The 17,303-nt window shown below is 38.1% G+C and overlaps 1 protein-coding gene and 1 long non-coding RNA gene across 2 annotated transcripts in view; one reads left to right on the top strand and one right to left on the bottom strand.

The window, feature by feature from the left end:
- Nucleotides 1–17,303, bottom strand: part of LOC124167341 — a 210,860-nt gene that overhangs the window by 21,886 nt on the left and 171,671 nt on the right. The window lies entirely within an intron of this gene.
- LOC124167328 overlaps nt 1–17,303 on the top strand; it is a 356,503-nt gene that overhangs the window by 324,197 nt on the left and 15,003 nt on the right. The window contains exon 4 of the mRNA XM_046545316.1: nt 14,902–15,107. Coding sequence (XP_046401272.1) covers nt 14,902–15,107 — 206 coding nt within the window. The remainder of the gene's footprint in view (nt 1–14,901; nt 15,108–17,303) is intronic.

Below are 17,303 nucleotides of genomic sequence, written 5' to 3'. Positions count from 1 at the left end.
CGCTGGAAATTCCCTTAATATATATTCCGAGTAACTTTGATGAAATTTTTACTTTTCCCCTTTATTCCAGCTTCTTTAAGCGGTGTGCCACCCTTGACAATTTATATATGCAAAATAATGCCTTTGATCAATTAAATAGATAATATATAAACTTCCTGTGATATGCTAATTACATTAATACTAAAACTGCTTCAATGTGAGAAACTTTGAGTAATTAGTGAGAGCAAGAAGTGGATGATAAGAAAAAATCCGTCGGATAACAAGATTGGACATATTTCTAGGATATATGGGCCTGCTACTCACAATATGAGATAGGGATGGGTAATCGGTTTTGGCATAATATGGATATACCAAATCTAATGTACATTAATGACAACTCATTGAAGTTTAGTCCAGGTATTAGAATATATAGAATAAGAGTAGCAATAAAGAAGGGTTCAGAAAGCGTTTTAAAAATAGATAGGATAATTCCTCACAAAATTGCTACATTTAGCTATAATGTTGTTATTTGCTATATTTAGCTTCTGTCAATTGCGGAATACTTCCTATTTTTCACTACTGCCCGAGTTCTGATGATCTAACCTACAATTAATCTATGGACAAAAACTGAAGCCGTCAAGTGATAATATAACCTTAATGGTACCTGAGAAAAATTAGACAACTTCGGAATTTTTATAAATCATATACCCAGTAACGAACTCCTTGAAATCCTTTAAAAAAATGCCGAATAATGCCTCTTATTTAATTATTCAATTTATCTTTATTGTAAACGAAATGTAAACTTCAACTCCACTTGAATTAACTTTATAACTTTAATTTTCCCTCCTCTCCAAATGTGATATAGGTACCTACTACATTAATTACAATTCTTTAAAGTTTATTCCAGGTAAAGAGTTAAAGAATTGGGTAGCAGAAAGCAAAGAGTGTCTGCCTTAAAATGGAATATGGAAAATTCTAGGCTTGAAAATATGAAACATGGATAAATAGCAGACGAGAAGGCTAATGTGTTGTTGTTCAAGTTATTACAAAAGAATAACTTTAATGGCACATGAATAAACTTCATCACTGAATTTTTCTCTAGCCGCCTCTTTCCTTCCGTTTAGCGATGAGAAATTATGAATGGAAATACGTTTTCGCATCGATTTCTAAGAAGGAAATCAATTTCAATTTCTGTGTAGTACACTTAAAGAGTAGGTAAAATGTGGAAAAATCACCAACAGGCGGCAAATCTCTCGAGAGGATCTACGGGAAGGGATGAGTGTTGGCATTCCACCGTGATTCAAACGGTGGGAACCGTTCTCGAGACGGAGAAAGAAACCCTTTCGACGTGAATGAACCGATTTCTCCGCAATCCAGAAAGAGATTCCCGCGGCAGTTTAGATCACACAAAGATCCAAGCGTATCATCACCTCGCGTATACATACACTCGCAGAGGGACCGTTCTCGATCTAAAAAGACGCTCGGAAGGATATCTCTAAACACTTTCTTCCACGATCCGATGGCAGACTAATTGGAAATGCCACTCTTACCAACACCCCCGCCCTCCCCTCCCTCTCTGCCTTTCCTACCGTACTTCCCCTTTCCTCACTCAAACCGCGGCACACCTTTTTATACTTCTTCTTTCCCACCCCTCCCCTGCCGGTATCTAATGCCTTCGGTCCAAGCTCTGCCTTCGAGGGGCTTGTTACCCGCATTACAAGCCAGCCTAGAGCACTCACTTTGATTAGAATCAGCATGAACGGATAATTCAATGCGTTTTGGAGATATTGGAAAATGTGGGCCTCGGCATTCTACGAAAGTCTAGATATTAATTCTATGGGTATTGAGAAGATGTTGACAACTTCTCTATTCTTTTTTTATAAGCTCGAGTCTTAAAATACACAAAAACATGGATATCTTAAAATTTGGAACGTATTTTGTCAAATACGCCAGGTAATACTATCCATCGCTAACGATATTCCAAGAAGCGATATGTTTTTAAGACGTTCACATTGCCTTGAGAATGGGTAACGCGTCGAAAACTGAAGTTCATAAACCCGAGAATCTTTGAGAATTTGACCCGCAAGGAAAGTATAAAATTGGGATAGCCAATAATTGAATGTGCATTCTACGGATGCAATGGAATCACGTGAATTTCAGTCATATCATTGTCGATGTTTGTTTTTACTTTACACCTGCAGCAAAAATCATAAAAATGAGTCGTTTCCATTTGAACAAAAATCATGCGAATGTAATTTGATGTTAAAGTGGCATGTATTATATTTCCAAAATAATTGTTAATTGTATCCTAAACCCAAGTACACGTTATTCCTCTGTCTCCCTCCGGACCAAGGTAGTGGCCGGGTAATGGTTCGTCCACCCACGCGATTAATCGCTCGTTCCTTCAACCCGCTCCAGCCCCGGGGGACGGTGGGAAGGGACGGATAAAAAGTTAACGGAGTTAGAAGAAAAACTACGATCCCGGCTCAACTCAAGAGGGAAGATAAAGCGGCTGGGGTAGTTTAAGGCTCACGGTGATGTTGGATGGTGTGAGAGGTTGGGGGTGACGGACCTGGATGTACAAGAGCGGAGAGAGAAGGCATGAGACCCGTGCTATTTCGCCTTTAATTAGCGGTCAAGGAGAAGCAAACGGGCGGGTACTTCTCGAGGGTGGGAGAAAGTGGCCGGCCAAGTGCCAGAGGCCTTCGCGACCGCCGGGGTCTCTCACCGGCAAATCCTCCTCCCTTTATCCCCCACGCCTCGGCTAATCTACTACACCCACGCAAAGGACTGTTTATGGTTCACTTTATCGAAATAATCAATACGCCGAACATCGTGCGATAGAATGGTGACCGCCTTGTACCGCGTGCGAGATCTGGTGAAGCTGGGTGAAGCATGCTGGAAATCCCATAGCGACCCATCTAATTGTAATGGGCAAATTCTTTAAGTACGCGTGTGAGAGAATTTATTTTCAAGTACGTAAGCCGTGGTAATAAAATACCCTGTGGTGGACCTTACAGATTGTAGTACCTCTCAAGTTACCTTATCCTATAAAAATGTGTAAGAATTGTCCAAATGTTTTGTCTACCCCAACTGTGAGACGATTTTAGTTATCAAAGAGATGGAAGTCAGAAAAGATATACCGATTTATCGTAATACATGCGAGAAAATAATGCTCTTAATATCATTACTTTTCGTACACCAAGTGTTTTAATTCATTTCCATTTCTAAGTCTACAAGAAATTATTTTCTTTGCCACACATGCGGCAAAAAAACTCTTGTATTTTATACAATCTAAATCATAAAATCGGTGTGACAGGCAGACAACCTAGGTATTTTCATATACCAGTTGAGATAATAATAGGTTCAGAACCAATAAGTATTCATTATTTCCAAACTAATTTATATCTGCCGTATTTGTACATATTCCATCATCGAAATTGGGTAATAATGAACACTGGAGAAAGGGTAGCTATTGATAACTTCAAGGAGGCAAAAAAACGGAAATAAAAAAAATATAACTACACTGTAAAGTTCGTACAAAGCCTTAATTATCCCATTTAGATGTTAATGAGTTCTTATTCCTAACTGGATTTACCGAAAGAGACAACGTAAAATGATTCATTCGCCCTGCTTTCTTAAGTACTCAAATATAACCGTGATAGTCAGCAATACCACATTTCTCAGCTAAAAACAAGATGCATAATTTTGGGGCTAAAGGCCCTAAGTTTATAATTTAGTCTCTTTGTAGTCTCTACCGCGACACTGATTTCATTAACACAAGTGGGAGAAAAAAAAATCTCTTCTGAGATGCTGAAAGATTCCATTTCCTACAAAAGTGGTCTCTTTCAGGCTAAGTGTAAGAAAAAGATTTTCTCCGTTCTTTTCTAGTTAACTCATCACTCCACTGAAGAAAGAGGTTACAAGATGATCTTATAATTTTTTTTATTCTTCCTTAAACTCCACGACTAATTTGCGTAAAAAAGTGTATGAATAATGAAACAGCAGTAATTGCTTTTAAAAACAATCAATCATGCAAAAATTAATTACGCCGGAATATGATCGAAATGAAATTCCACTCTCACACTGTAAGAAAGACACGATAAAAACAAGTTATGAGCCATAATTGATATTTAGTCGTCAATTTTTTCATGGATTTTATCTCAAGTAAACTTCATCCATTTTAGCTCATTTTTTGCACAGTTGATGGGAATTATATACACACTTTTGCTTCTAAATTACACACTTAATTTCCTCTATATGTAACTTTAAGTATTCCAAAGAAAATGCATTATCACTCCTTTCTGTATTGTTCATCGATAAAAAATAAATAAAAACTGAAATCATCATTTTATCATACAAAATTACAGACAAATAACAAAAAATAATCCGTATAAAGTTTCTGAATAGGTGATTCGGTTCTTAAATGTACAGTGCTATTATTTCAGGAGAACTCAGGAAAATATTTGTGAGAACGTAAAAGATTTATGCCAAAATTATTAAAATGATTGAAATTGGTCGGAAGAAAATGACTGAGTGATAAAAAATGCGATAAAGTAACGATATTTAATCCAAAATTATATCGTTAATGATTCTTTTATTCTTCCTTAATAATGTGGTCGTATTGGTGACGCAAGCATTTAATTTCGATATGCTTAAATCAAAAAATCTAATTAGCTACCCATTTGCGTAGATGTAAGTCTTAACCTTAGAGCTAAATTGCTCTTTAAACCTCGTTCCAAAAATTTTCGGAAGGCATCTTTACTTTGATGGAAAAAAACGCCACAGAGAACATTATATTAGAACCCCACTACATTTCCAGGTCCGACAGAAACCATAAATTAAGAGATATATTTATCCGAACAGATTGGTATAGGCATTCGTTTTTCCCCTCGAACAATAAAGTATTTAAAAAAATGCTAGCCGGAACTTTATATTTGCATTTCATTTTTGTTTCTTTAAAGGCTGGAGCCCTAACATCCCGCCACTCACATATTGAGGAGGCTTACGGGGTAGCATATAGATGTAGTTAGTAAAGTAAATTTAAATCGTTTAGAGAAATATTACACACCGGTGCCGTTTTATTCCTATTGCTACTCTCACCAACTTTATGTCTCTGCTTACCCTAGGCAGGAAAATGAGGGTCGCCATATTAGTGTTTAAAGAAAAAATTTAGTGAAAATTCTGATATGGAGTGCAGCGCTTTACGGTGAGGAAACGTGGACTCCTAGGACGAGAGAAAACTGGAGGCGTTCGATATGTGGATGTGAGGAACGACGAAGTGTTGGACATGGTAGGTGAGAAAAGGCAACTTTCAGATGAGACTCGGAGGTGACAGAAGATATGGATGTAGTGAGTACTTAGTGGAGATAGGATATTGAAAAGAGTATTAGACGGTAGAATATTCGGTAAACGAGGGAGAGGGAGGAAGAGAATAGAATTTTTAGATAGAATGAAAGGGAGTGGGCCTTACTTTGAATTGAAGACAGAAGTACATAAAAGTAGGGGAGGCTGACATAATCCTTCTTAAGTACTCCATGGAAAACTACCTTTATCGGTGGAATACCTTGATAATAATGTATATACACTAGTTTACCTTTTCATTCCCTTCTATCCATTGCTCTCTAGAATCGGAGAGGCACATTAAGGACTCAGAAGTTCCCGATATAAGTGAGAGTGAGATAAAGAAAAGGTGTGAGAGGAAAGAGAGCCTTTGAATTTTAGGGTCGAGCTGTGTGGATGGTAATGTGGCAAATGAGGGAGAGGAGACTTTGAAGAAGGTACTTCCCGATATCCAGAGACGGGGAGAGAAGTTGGACCAAGGAAAAGTATAGAAGAAAAAAAAGTTACGGGGACCATCCACTCCCCCTCTCTTTTATTGGTTTAAAAAGAATATAAAAAAGGTGAAAGAGAGAGAAGGTGAGGATATATTTTTTCCTCGTTTTTTTTTGTATCTGGGAGGTGGAGTGACATGCATTGAAACCCGTCAATTAACGAGGCCGCCAACGGAGTTAGGGTTTTTGTATTTTTTTAATGGCTTCGTATCTCCCCCTCGTCCTCCCTACTCCCACTCTCTCTCTCTTACCACCTCTTTCTTCTCGGCCCGCGCACTAAACCACCCAGATTCCCCCTGCGTGAAAAAACTGGCTCCTTTCCCCATCGCCACGTCCTGAACGTTTTTCGTGTACCATTCTTACATTCGTCCCCGATTCTTTCCTCCCATCCCAACCCCCGATCGCTGTTGCCTCATTTGCGTCGTTGTCACTCATGAACACTATTCAATTTTTCTTTTGATATGAACGCAAGTAATCAACCTAGTGTTCAACTGTTCAACTGATTCAGGCGTTATATAGTAGAAGTTTGACGGATTGAAGTGACAGGTGGTACCAATTTTCCAAAATAATTAAATTTGAACTACGCGTTTCGACTTGTACCAGAGGATGGTTCTGTGAGACGAAACGCGTCTTACGAACTAAATTATTTTATAAAAGCGCTAGTACCTTTTATTTCAGCAATTCTACTATCGGCGCAAAAAAGGCAGAACACTGAACGTTAAGCATTTGTATAGAATTCTGCCGAAGCTCCATAGAGTCGTATCATATATATCGTTGTATTATTTGTTTATTCGGCAACAACAATGAATCATAAAACATTGTTTCAACGTGCACGCTTAACTCCAACGGTCGAAAGAGTGAAGAAGAACACGCAAAAAACTTTGGAATCGGCGAAACGGTCGTCTTCTTCATCTCATCACGGGCAAAGTATTAAATTGGTGCATTTAATTCTATTTTTTACAGAGAGAAAAACATCTTCACATTACAAAGAGATTTTTTAAATTAAATTCCACCCGTTTCTTGATTTTTAAAATGGCCGAAAGGTAGATTTTAAATGCCGAGATTTAGAAGGGTATTTTAATGTTGAAGTTACGTATGGTACGTGTAAAAAATATTTCTAAACTTTTCATGTAAGGAAATATTCATAGTGTTCCTCTTAAAATAAACCAAAAATACGAAAATCGTCGTTTTGGTAGAGTGCATCGCCTCCGGGACATATTGTTAAATTATTCTACCGATTAACGCAGGTCTCCGTGCAGTACAAAAGAAGCATTCTGGCAGCCTCCCCTCCCTTCAAGGACTACCCTCTTCAATTCACCCTGAGGCCTATTCCCTTTCATTCTATCTAAAAATTCTATTCCCTTCCTCCCTCTCCCTCGTTTACCGAATATTCTACCCTCTAACGCCTTTTTCAACATCCCCCCCGCCAAGTACTACATCCGCATCGTCTGTTTCCTCCGTATAAACTAGGTGTACAATGTAAAAAATATACCGATGGATAATTTTATTTTGAGCAAAGGTAGCAGCAAAATAGTCTTCACAATAACATTTATTCCTTAAATTAAGTATTTTGCAATTTTTTTCACAAATATTTTGGACGGTTAGTTTTGTTTATTTAGCATCATATGGTCAAAATTATCTTCATGGTCTACGTATTATTTAAAAAATCATGGCTAAATCGATTTGTTTGTGAAATTTTATATCTTTAACTGATATAAGAAAATAAAGAAATATAATCTAGCACAACTGCACGGTGTTTAAAGTACACACACAAATAATTTGTTAAATGTATTTCAACAAAAGGAGCTTTGATGATATACATTCCAAAATAATAGCAATGGATTCATTGAGTCATTTTTATTGGAATTCTGGGAGACTCAAATATAGATTTGCGAGGCTAATTCAAAAGGAAAATTTTCATTGTCCTAAATTTCATAACTCTGAAATAGATACTACTTTGCCCCTAGAAGGTTTTTTTTTCTTCTTTCATGATTTACAGCAGCAGTAATCTGCAACCTGTCCGTTACACCGCAAATCTGTCACGTTTATAACCCTTTTATAACTCCTATGTTCCTCTATGGTTTTGATCATGAAATGTTTGTTAGCATGACGGCAGGAGCGGTATGTGAGGAAAAGCAATGACGCGTTGAAATTCCAGTTTTCCAATTCCATGCGAACGCAAAAAAAATCATTTTTTAACAGTCAACAGAAAACGTAGTTGATATAGATTGTCAACACAATTTTCCTCCTTGTAAATGACCACCAAGCTGAATAAAATACTAGCGTTTGGATTTGATTTCCATTCAATTGCCCGTTCGGATTTATATTTATTTGGAAAATTATATCAGTTTGAAAGATGTTTTGCAAGTTTTCCAAGATTAGAGTGGATAACTAAATACCTATGTGTTTAGTTTGAATAAAGACGAAAATAACTGCTGGGAGCCACCGCAATAAATTCTTGGCAGTTTACTGAGACCACGTCAAGTAGCACAAGATACTGGTACCTTCATCTTGTCGTATCCCTTTCCTGCTTGGGTATTTATGGCCTCTCTTTTGTTCATTTTCCAGTATCGTCCGGCTTGATGACTACACTTCTGTGTCTTGTTTCCTCCAAACCCTTCATCAAGGTCTTCCGCCTAGCCTTTGTCACTCGCTTTCTCTCTTACCCCCCTCTCAACATCTTTTTACGAAAAGACCGGAAAATTTATGCCACTTTCCTATTTTCTACTGCACAGCTTGACGATCATCAAATTCCTTGTACATAATGCAACAGTTAACGGTAAAAATAATCTATCACATTCCACAGCATTTTTATTACCAGCCTTGCTGATGGCTTATCAAATTGAAACTTAAGTCGGCAAAATTTCAGTTAAATATACAGGACAGTTAAATATAGACAGGTACACCTGTATTATCGGCAGATATACGGAATGTTTCCATGATGAGGTGGGAGAATGATGTAACGCAAAACAAAGAGAAAATCAGAATTCAATTCAAAACTATATCTTCAATTTGTTGCAACATAATTTTTCTGATACGATTATTCTGCAACGCAACGAAAAGATGGTTTTAAACTAAAATCTTAGTTTCTATGCGGATTTTCATTTTTATATTCTCAGTAACCTTCTACAGTATTAGCAACTGTACTACACCATTAATAATATCAAAAAAGTATATGTGAAGCATACTATATTGATAAAATCTTATCGGGTTTGGCAACGGGTAAGTCTGTTTAATAAGTTTCTTCCCAACGTGGCGTGTTTTAGTTATCAATTCTGATCTTGAAAAACTTGCAAAAAGTCTTGGAAACTGATATAATTTTCCAAATAAATATAAATCCGAACGGGCAATTGAATGGAAATCAAATCCAAATGCTAGTATTTTATTCAGCTTGTTGATCATTTTCAAGGAGGAAAATTGTATTGAATTATTTTTTTCCTCCATATTTGTTGTTAATATTTTCAACATACGTAGTTAATATTTTGAACATACGTATTTCGACCCTTTTTAAGATACTGCTAATGTTTCTATTGAAGGTATTTAATAAGTTTCGTTTTTACAGTCACCTTTTCATTTCACGGCAAACGTTTCGATGAGAAACTCATTCATCGCCATCCGGGCCACAGACTAATTTAGCCTCTCACGTCGAACTTAAATAGCCCTACTCGGTGTCAAACCCAAGAAGATTTTTATCAATACTATTCGCCGGGAAAGCCTACGATCTTTTATCAGGGATGCCGACTTACAAAATATATTTGGCGTGCCCATACCAGGATCGTGCCCCGGGAAATTTTATAAGTAGTGAGTTTTAAGTGTTTTAAGCATTTTAGAAGAGTCATATGATCAACATTAGAACCATGATAACTCGAATCTCGATATCTGGACACTCCGGGGAAAATCCAAAAGCCTGGCACATTTTTTCCTCACACCCATATCGAATTTTTGCGGGGGCTCGGACCCCCTCAGGCCCCATGGAGTCGGCACCACTATCTTTTATACTATATCGTCATCATTTAGTGGAAATAGAACTCCAAGAAGCTACGACTGACGCATTTCTTCCACGCGCTAGTTCTTCAGCCCTTGCAATCCCATTTGCGTCTGTTTCTTTCTCGCTGTCTTTCCCCACAACGAACGCATATTTGGCTCCCAAGCGAGTCTTTCGGCACCGTCTCTTGCCACCACACCAACATCTCTCCCAAACTCTCGTCACCCACTCTTATCTGGCACCTCATCCCCCGCCTCCTGTGAGCCACCCTTCCCCCTTTAAGTCCTGACTTTCCCACATCCCCAATCCCACCTTTTAGTAGACAACCTACTTGACCTTCTGCTCGGGAGGAGGATTTATCGCCGCTGGTCGCCGTGGCTGGCACGGCCGACGTCGTCACCGACGGGCGTCGAAATCTCCAATTCGGGAGGGAGGCTGTTGTGCGGTCGGCGGCCGGTATCGCCGAGCCCAAGGGTCCGCCTCTTAACGAAAGGCCCTCCAGCTCCTTCAACCTCCCTCCCCCCCCACCCTCACGGCCTCCTTTCATCCTCCTCCTCGCATTCCACGCGGACGGATCGTGCTCTCGCAAATGATGGCTCCAGGTGGATATCGTGAGCACCGAGTCCACTCGAGCTCCCGAAAAGTGCGATCCTTTCCTATCCCCCACATACATGCAATCTAGCATGAATGGCCACACGCCAATCGGACACATTGCCAGAATACACACGTGTCTGTTTGCAGAATATGTTTACAATTAGATTGAGCATAGTAAATTACGGATTTTTTTTCAAATGCGCGGATTGTTTTCCACAAATTATCGATAAAGACGGCTCTTACAATATAATTGATAGAGCTGCACTGAAACCTTCACATTTAACGGTTGAATTATAACAAAAATGACACATGGGCGCAATATTTTGGATTTCCTCTCTTACAATTTAATCCAGCGATTAAAAAGAGATTTATATTTGACGCACCACTTTCCTTTCCCACACAAGCAAGATATCATGGATTTATGGTCACACGCCTAGCGGACATATTTCCAGAATGTATACGTGCATGTTTCTAGTATGTGTTTACATGTGGATAGAGCATAGTATGTGATTAATTTCGTATACTTGTGCGGATGGTTTCCACAAATTATCGGTAGAGGCGGCTCTTATAATGAAATTCATAGAGATACACTGAAAATTCCACGTTTTATTGCTGAATTTTAACGTAAAATGAGAGCAATATTATGGAGTTTCTCTTTTACAGTCGAATCCCGCGATGAAAAGAAGACTTAAATTTGACGTTGCGTTTAAAAAAATGGGATCTTCAAAAAAATCTGTGAAGCTATGCAAAGTTTATCTTGCAAATCAATATGTATGAAGTGTCTTGTGTAGAATTGCAACTATGTTGTATGGCTACATTGGCCGTGCAAAAGTATGCCAAGCTCTCATCTTAAAAAAAGACTTAAACGCTAAATCGAAACTAGAAGCTTGAACGTGGTGAAGTCACCCGTAGGTACTAACACCGTTTCATATTACATAAACTTTATAGCAAGAGTATATGTCCATTTACAGAAATGCATACATGCAGGTAGTAGGAGTAGGTGGAAAATTAATTTTTAAATGAATGGCTATTTAAGGATGCTACAGCATGTAAAAAGTATTCCCTATTCCGAGAGAAAATACTAACACAATGATGTTAACGCGTCAACATAGAATAATTTGTATTAAAATATATATTCTGCCTATCTGATGCTTCCAAAATATTATTGGATATTACCTCATGATAACCTTAATCTTAATTCATTATTCTTATGGGATCTAAACCTTTTTTTAAGTTTCATGCATGAACTAAGCGTAGAAAATATTGCTTGAAATCATCTGCCATGAATTCATTTGAGAAAAAACCAAATGATACGGTTATACTTGGACAAAAATATGTTCTTTCAAAGAAACAGGATAAAAGTTTCAATGCCTCGAAGGATAGGTTTAGACGCGAAAGACATAATTCATTCACCTTGGCTGAAATATGGTATTTCAAAATGTTGCAGGAAAAGATTAAAATTTTCTTTTATGTGCCAACTATCCAGAAATTCAGGAAATATCGTGCAACGCGTTGAAGTTTTAAAAGAAATGCTATTCAATGAAAATCATAAGAAACGAGCCTTCACTATAAGAAAGGAATGACACACCCAATGGGAAAGCTTACAAATGGTTGTGGCTTATTTATCTGACACTTGTTAGGAAACAGACTGCGCATCCTCACATTAAAATTCTGGTCCGCCCGAAAGGTCATAGATTACAGAGTCGTCGCCAAGAGGATGGAAAGCCCAGAGCCATCCTTCATTCGTGAGTGAGGCTAATAGTCAACTGTGTTATGACGTGTCGCTCGCAGATCACGATTGCTGGAAACATCCAATGCACCAACATTACTGAGACCTTTTATCCCCTCCAATAATTGAACTCCCCGGGGTACCTCCTGTAACTAGCACTCTTACTCCCCCACGACAACTCTTCCGTCTTTTAAAGTATTGTTTGCTGCAGCATGGGAATGGTTTAATGAGAATACGTGCAGATTTATAACGAGAAATTTGTCGCAGCGTGGCAATAAGTTATAATGACAGTATTAAAAGTTTTTTTAAAGAAAGTATTTTACATAATAACCGAGTAAGACAAATATGTTATCTATCAATCCTACCAGACCGTTGCGTCTTTCTAAATATATCTCTCGCTCGGTTTGATTCATCGTTTTAGTATTCTTCATGCTGTTTTCCAGTCCATAAAACCTTTTCATTGGCAAAAACCCAAAAAAAGTCATTTTAGTAGTAAAAACTAAGTCTTTTTGTTTTCAATGAAGTCTGATATCATAGCACCGCGACGCGGCCTTGGCGTTTAGCATTGTTTGTAGTCTATGGTGCGTTGTAAGAAATATTTATCGCAGTAAAAATAGCTGGAAATGTACTTAACCCATACTGAATAAGTCTTCATAAATGTTAAAAATCCTTCGGTGAGGGTATTACAAGAGAAAGTATTGAAAAAACTTGAGCAAGAGCTTAAGAATAGAGCGATTAACGTCTTGTTTTGACACAAAACGATTTCCTTTGAAACTGGCGCCAAGCTTTTATTATCCGGTTAACCTGTGAGATGTGGGGCAAAATCGCTCTCACAATCCTTCATCAACTGTTGGACGGCAGATATAGAGAGCGATTTCTAAATCGTGATCCCAATATGTCTCAATAGTTTAGCGCAGAGTCATCGCATTTCTTTGGGGCCCTGTGAGTTAGACCCTACAGCCGTTCCCATCGGCCAATCTTCGCGCTTTTTGTTTTGAGCGTCCCACATTTATGCAGTTCCTCTACCACAGCTCAAGCAAAAAGACTAGCAGTCTCGTTCATAGCTTTCATGACATTTCATCCCCTCTCAGGGTCATCACTTCAGATGCAAATGCTAAATTCAAATTTCGTCTACCATGAGATCATTTACCATACCTCTACAGCAAGAAGGCTCTAGTTACTCATTTATGCGGAAGACTTAAGGTACAATAAATACTCTTGACGCTCTTTGCACAAATAAGGTAGGAATTTATTCAATGCATATCGCAGTGAGATCGTCAATTGCTTTTCTGCATCATTATTTTTCTATTATTCTTTGGGGAATAGTATTTTTACGGGTAATTCTTTCAAGAAGACTGTAAGAATTACCATGGTGGCAAAATTGCAATCATAACCATCATTTTACACAAAGTTGTGAATATCCCTTGAATTAAGGCAGCTCCAACCTAACCGCCTCTCGCTCGCCAATTGAAGCAGTGTTCGCTCCCAAACGTCACTTAATGATGATGCACCGGCCGAAAATGAGTTCCTAGTAAGGGGCAACGTGCGAGTAAGAGCCTTGATATTGGGAGCTAAATATTGACGTCTGTTTCCGTACCATTTGCAACGGTTATAAAGCTTGATGCCACTCGATGGACAGTAAAATGTTTTGCTTTAGCATGGGAATCCGGATCTTGAAACTCAAACTAACTCTGGGTGAAAATAAAATTTGTTCTTGTGAATCTATTTTTTGCGTGTCAAGTGCATCTTCGGCAACCAGGCGTATTTCCTTCCTTCGAAGCATAATAAAATTTATTTGAACGACAAGTTACCTTGTACAAAATGGCTAATTATTCCAAAGTTAAAAAAGAACGAAAGAAGTTTCTATAACCGTGGGTTAAATAAAAATGAATTTAATATTTTTGCATCATCAACTTTTGAGTGCAAATTATTCTTATTCATTGATGAATATTTAATTGAATAATTTTTCCTATACGTAAATTATTTATTTTTATATGCGTATTATGTATTTCTATATGCGTTTAAATGCGTAACGATTGATTGAAAATTCTCTACGACTATGTAACGAGAGTTAATAAAAATAGAGACCTATTTATACACTATAAATATTATTTTTAAGCCAAAAATAACTAATAGCTTATGTTTTGTATTCTTTTTTCTCTAGAATGTTCTCCCTTGTTCTTTTAATGATTGAAACAACTGCGATTATGTCCCGGTCAATGAACATAAGCCTTTTGTACCAGGCTTTCATTTACAAAGTGTCATACGCAATGTGTGCCTAATTTTCTTTGCAAGCAGTCTCGCATTGTTTTTACAAATATTAAAATAATGGTAAAAGACTCAGATTTTCAATACTTTCATATTCATTTTTTGCTACTTCAGTTGATTATTCCACCAAAAATACCGAAGCACATATGAAAAAATACCGACGCACCGCCCCAATGCAGTTAAATATCATCAACCTCCGTTTGACGCAATCAGTTATCACTTAGCCACTGCGTATAGCCAATGAAAAACGAAGATTCGTGCAAAAGGAATTCAGTTTTAATCTAATATATAACACAGCTGTCAGTAGTTTACTAAAATATGCATTATCAGGTCTATTTCTATCAAAGTCTATTCATATAATTCTTGTCTCAAATATATGCTAATTTTAATGGTGAAGAGGAAGTTTAAAGCTTATTCAGTTTCGTTAAAATTTAGAAATCGCAAATAAGAAATTAAAAGCGAAATCTACCAATGAAGGTGTTTATTAACATCTACTGTGTTTCTCTTTTCAGATATCCGGAATCTAGACTGGCAAAGTTGTTCAACGGAAGCATTCCCATAGTCTTAGACAGTCTCAAGCAGCACTACTTCATCGATAGGGATGGCAGAATGTTCCGACACATACTCAACTTCATGCGGAACGCCCGACTGTTGGTCCCGGAAAATTTCGCAGACCTCGACCTGCTGTTGGAGGAGGCACGCTATTTCGAGATTGCACGTGAGTATAAAAATACAAAAAAATAAAGTTCAAGCATGTGTAGATTGTGTCAACGCATTATTTTTGCATCTGCTAAATGCTCGGTGAGCGTGAAATGCATTCTGGACGTCGCAAACGGGATACAATCCCTTCATTTGGCCCCTGCTTTGTGTTGTCGACCACTGTGACCCTCTCTCTCTCTTTGATCGCTGAAATGAGAATTCCAGCAAAATTCATTTGCACAGGCTAATGATCTGGTCCAAAAACTTTGGAAGGGTTGCATCGCCACATAAAAACGATATTTTCCACCATTTCCATCAAAGCTAAGTAGGTAAGTTCCCCTACACAGACGAATGCACAGGGGTGGCCACTGTCCTTTGTACCAGATTTGCTCGCAATGAGGCTTTTTTCTCTCGACGTGACCTTTTTTTTCGCTTCCCTACGCGTTTGACTCACGTAAGTATGTATTTGCCCGGCCATTTGATTTTCTTTGGCCGAACTCATCTCACTCAACCTATTCCTTCCCATTCGATGTTAATAAACCTTGCGGGGGAAACATCAGCTAATTAATATTTTTACAAAGCAAACTCCAATATCGGTTAATTAATGTTGCGATATTGGCGTCAGTTGCCCTTGTTTAATTAAAATCACCAATTACATTGGCGCGATCGCACACCATCCCGTGAATGATAATTACTACTTTGGGTCGTCCCTCTCCCCCCCTTGCCTGCCCTTTCGAGGCCATCCGAGCCCAGGCACGACTTTTAATTTATTCCGAGATCCTTTTGAGTGGGACGGGAAATTGGGTGCAGGAGACGCTTGCGTTTAGAGTAAATGAAGAAAAAGCTGCACGAAAGGAGGAGACAAGCCGGCGGGAATCAGCTCTCGAGCAGGACGAAACTTAGCAGATGGGGAGAATGATGGATACGCGCCCGATATGGAAGCGACGCGAAGCAGTCATTTTAGTTTCGTAACGCATCATATTAAAACAAACTTTTTCTGCAACTATTTACTACAAAAATTCATTGCGACCTCGGTTTCGAAGAGAATCATTATCATCAGGCTGACACCGACGACCCTCAGATTATAGAAAAGTCTTAGAATTTTGATATCATGAGTAAAGTCCACGAAATCGCCCCCGAAACAAAAGAATACTCCTTCCAAAAGGTAGGCTTCCACGGTTTAAAATTAATCGCTGCTATATGTTGGTCTTGGGATGAAGCCGCGTCGAGTTGTCAGTGTTCACATACCTGGGCGACGTATCGAAGGCCACGCAGAACTCACCACACCAACCGATTAACTATTCTATCATCTTGAATACTACGCTACTATCTTGAAATTTTAATGGCAATGAAAGGATACGGTTGTCATCATTTTCCTGTATCTGAAATTTGATACGAGTGATTGAGCTCTTGATTATTCCCTGCAACTATTTTTTTAATACTTGAGATGCAGGCAAATTTTGGAAAGGATCTACTCCGTCCACCTTGAAATTTTTAATATATTTAAATAAGTTTTGCGTGAGTAATCTGTCACTAAATGAGAGGTCGAGGTGAAAGTAAGCGTCCTCTTACGAGGTTTGCCGGTCCGTCTGCGGAGGATACGCCAGCAGAGAGTTTGCGTGGTTAAGAATAATCTGGATGTTTGTTATAGAAAGAGACAAACCTCCAGCAGATCCTATTTACACTATTATGTACAACTGAAATCGTTTTGGATCAAATTTTTGATAGAGGAACATCAAGGGAAAATCAGAGATCCAAAGAAGAGCAATTATATAATACGTGTGATTCTCATACAAATTTCGCAGTTAAATTTGTGCTATTTCCTGAGCTTTTGAGCCAAATCAAGGGTTAAAGAGCAAAAAAGTAAATGAATTTTTGTTTAAAAGTTCCAAATTTGTTTACTTCGCACACGACTATAGACTATCAGTGCGTAGAAGGTGGCATTTTAAGGGGCTTACATCGACAATTGCAAATTATGCTTGGAGGAAAAGTAAGATACTGAGTGAACGAAAGGTGCAATGAAAAAAAGTTAAGAGTCGACCAATGCCGTTTCATTTGATTTCTTCGTTGAAATGGACTGGGGAATAAAAATTGCTGTGGCATGTTTCAGAAAAATTGAATTTTAAGTAAATTTTATGGTTTGAGGCGTGACTTCGTGAAATTGCTTCATGTTAAATAAAAACTTTGTAAATTTCACATATAATTTTATTTATAA

Source organism: Ischnura elegans, chromosome 1 (assembly GCF_921293095.1).
Source record: "Ischnura elegans chromosome 1, ioIscEleg1.1, whole genome shotgun sequence".
Taxonomy (NCBI): domain Eukaryota; kingdom Metazoa; phylum Arthropoda; class Insecta; order Odonata; family Coenagrionidae; genus Ischnura; species Ischnura elegans.
This window is presented reverse-complemented; position numbering and strand designations above follow the sequence as displayed.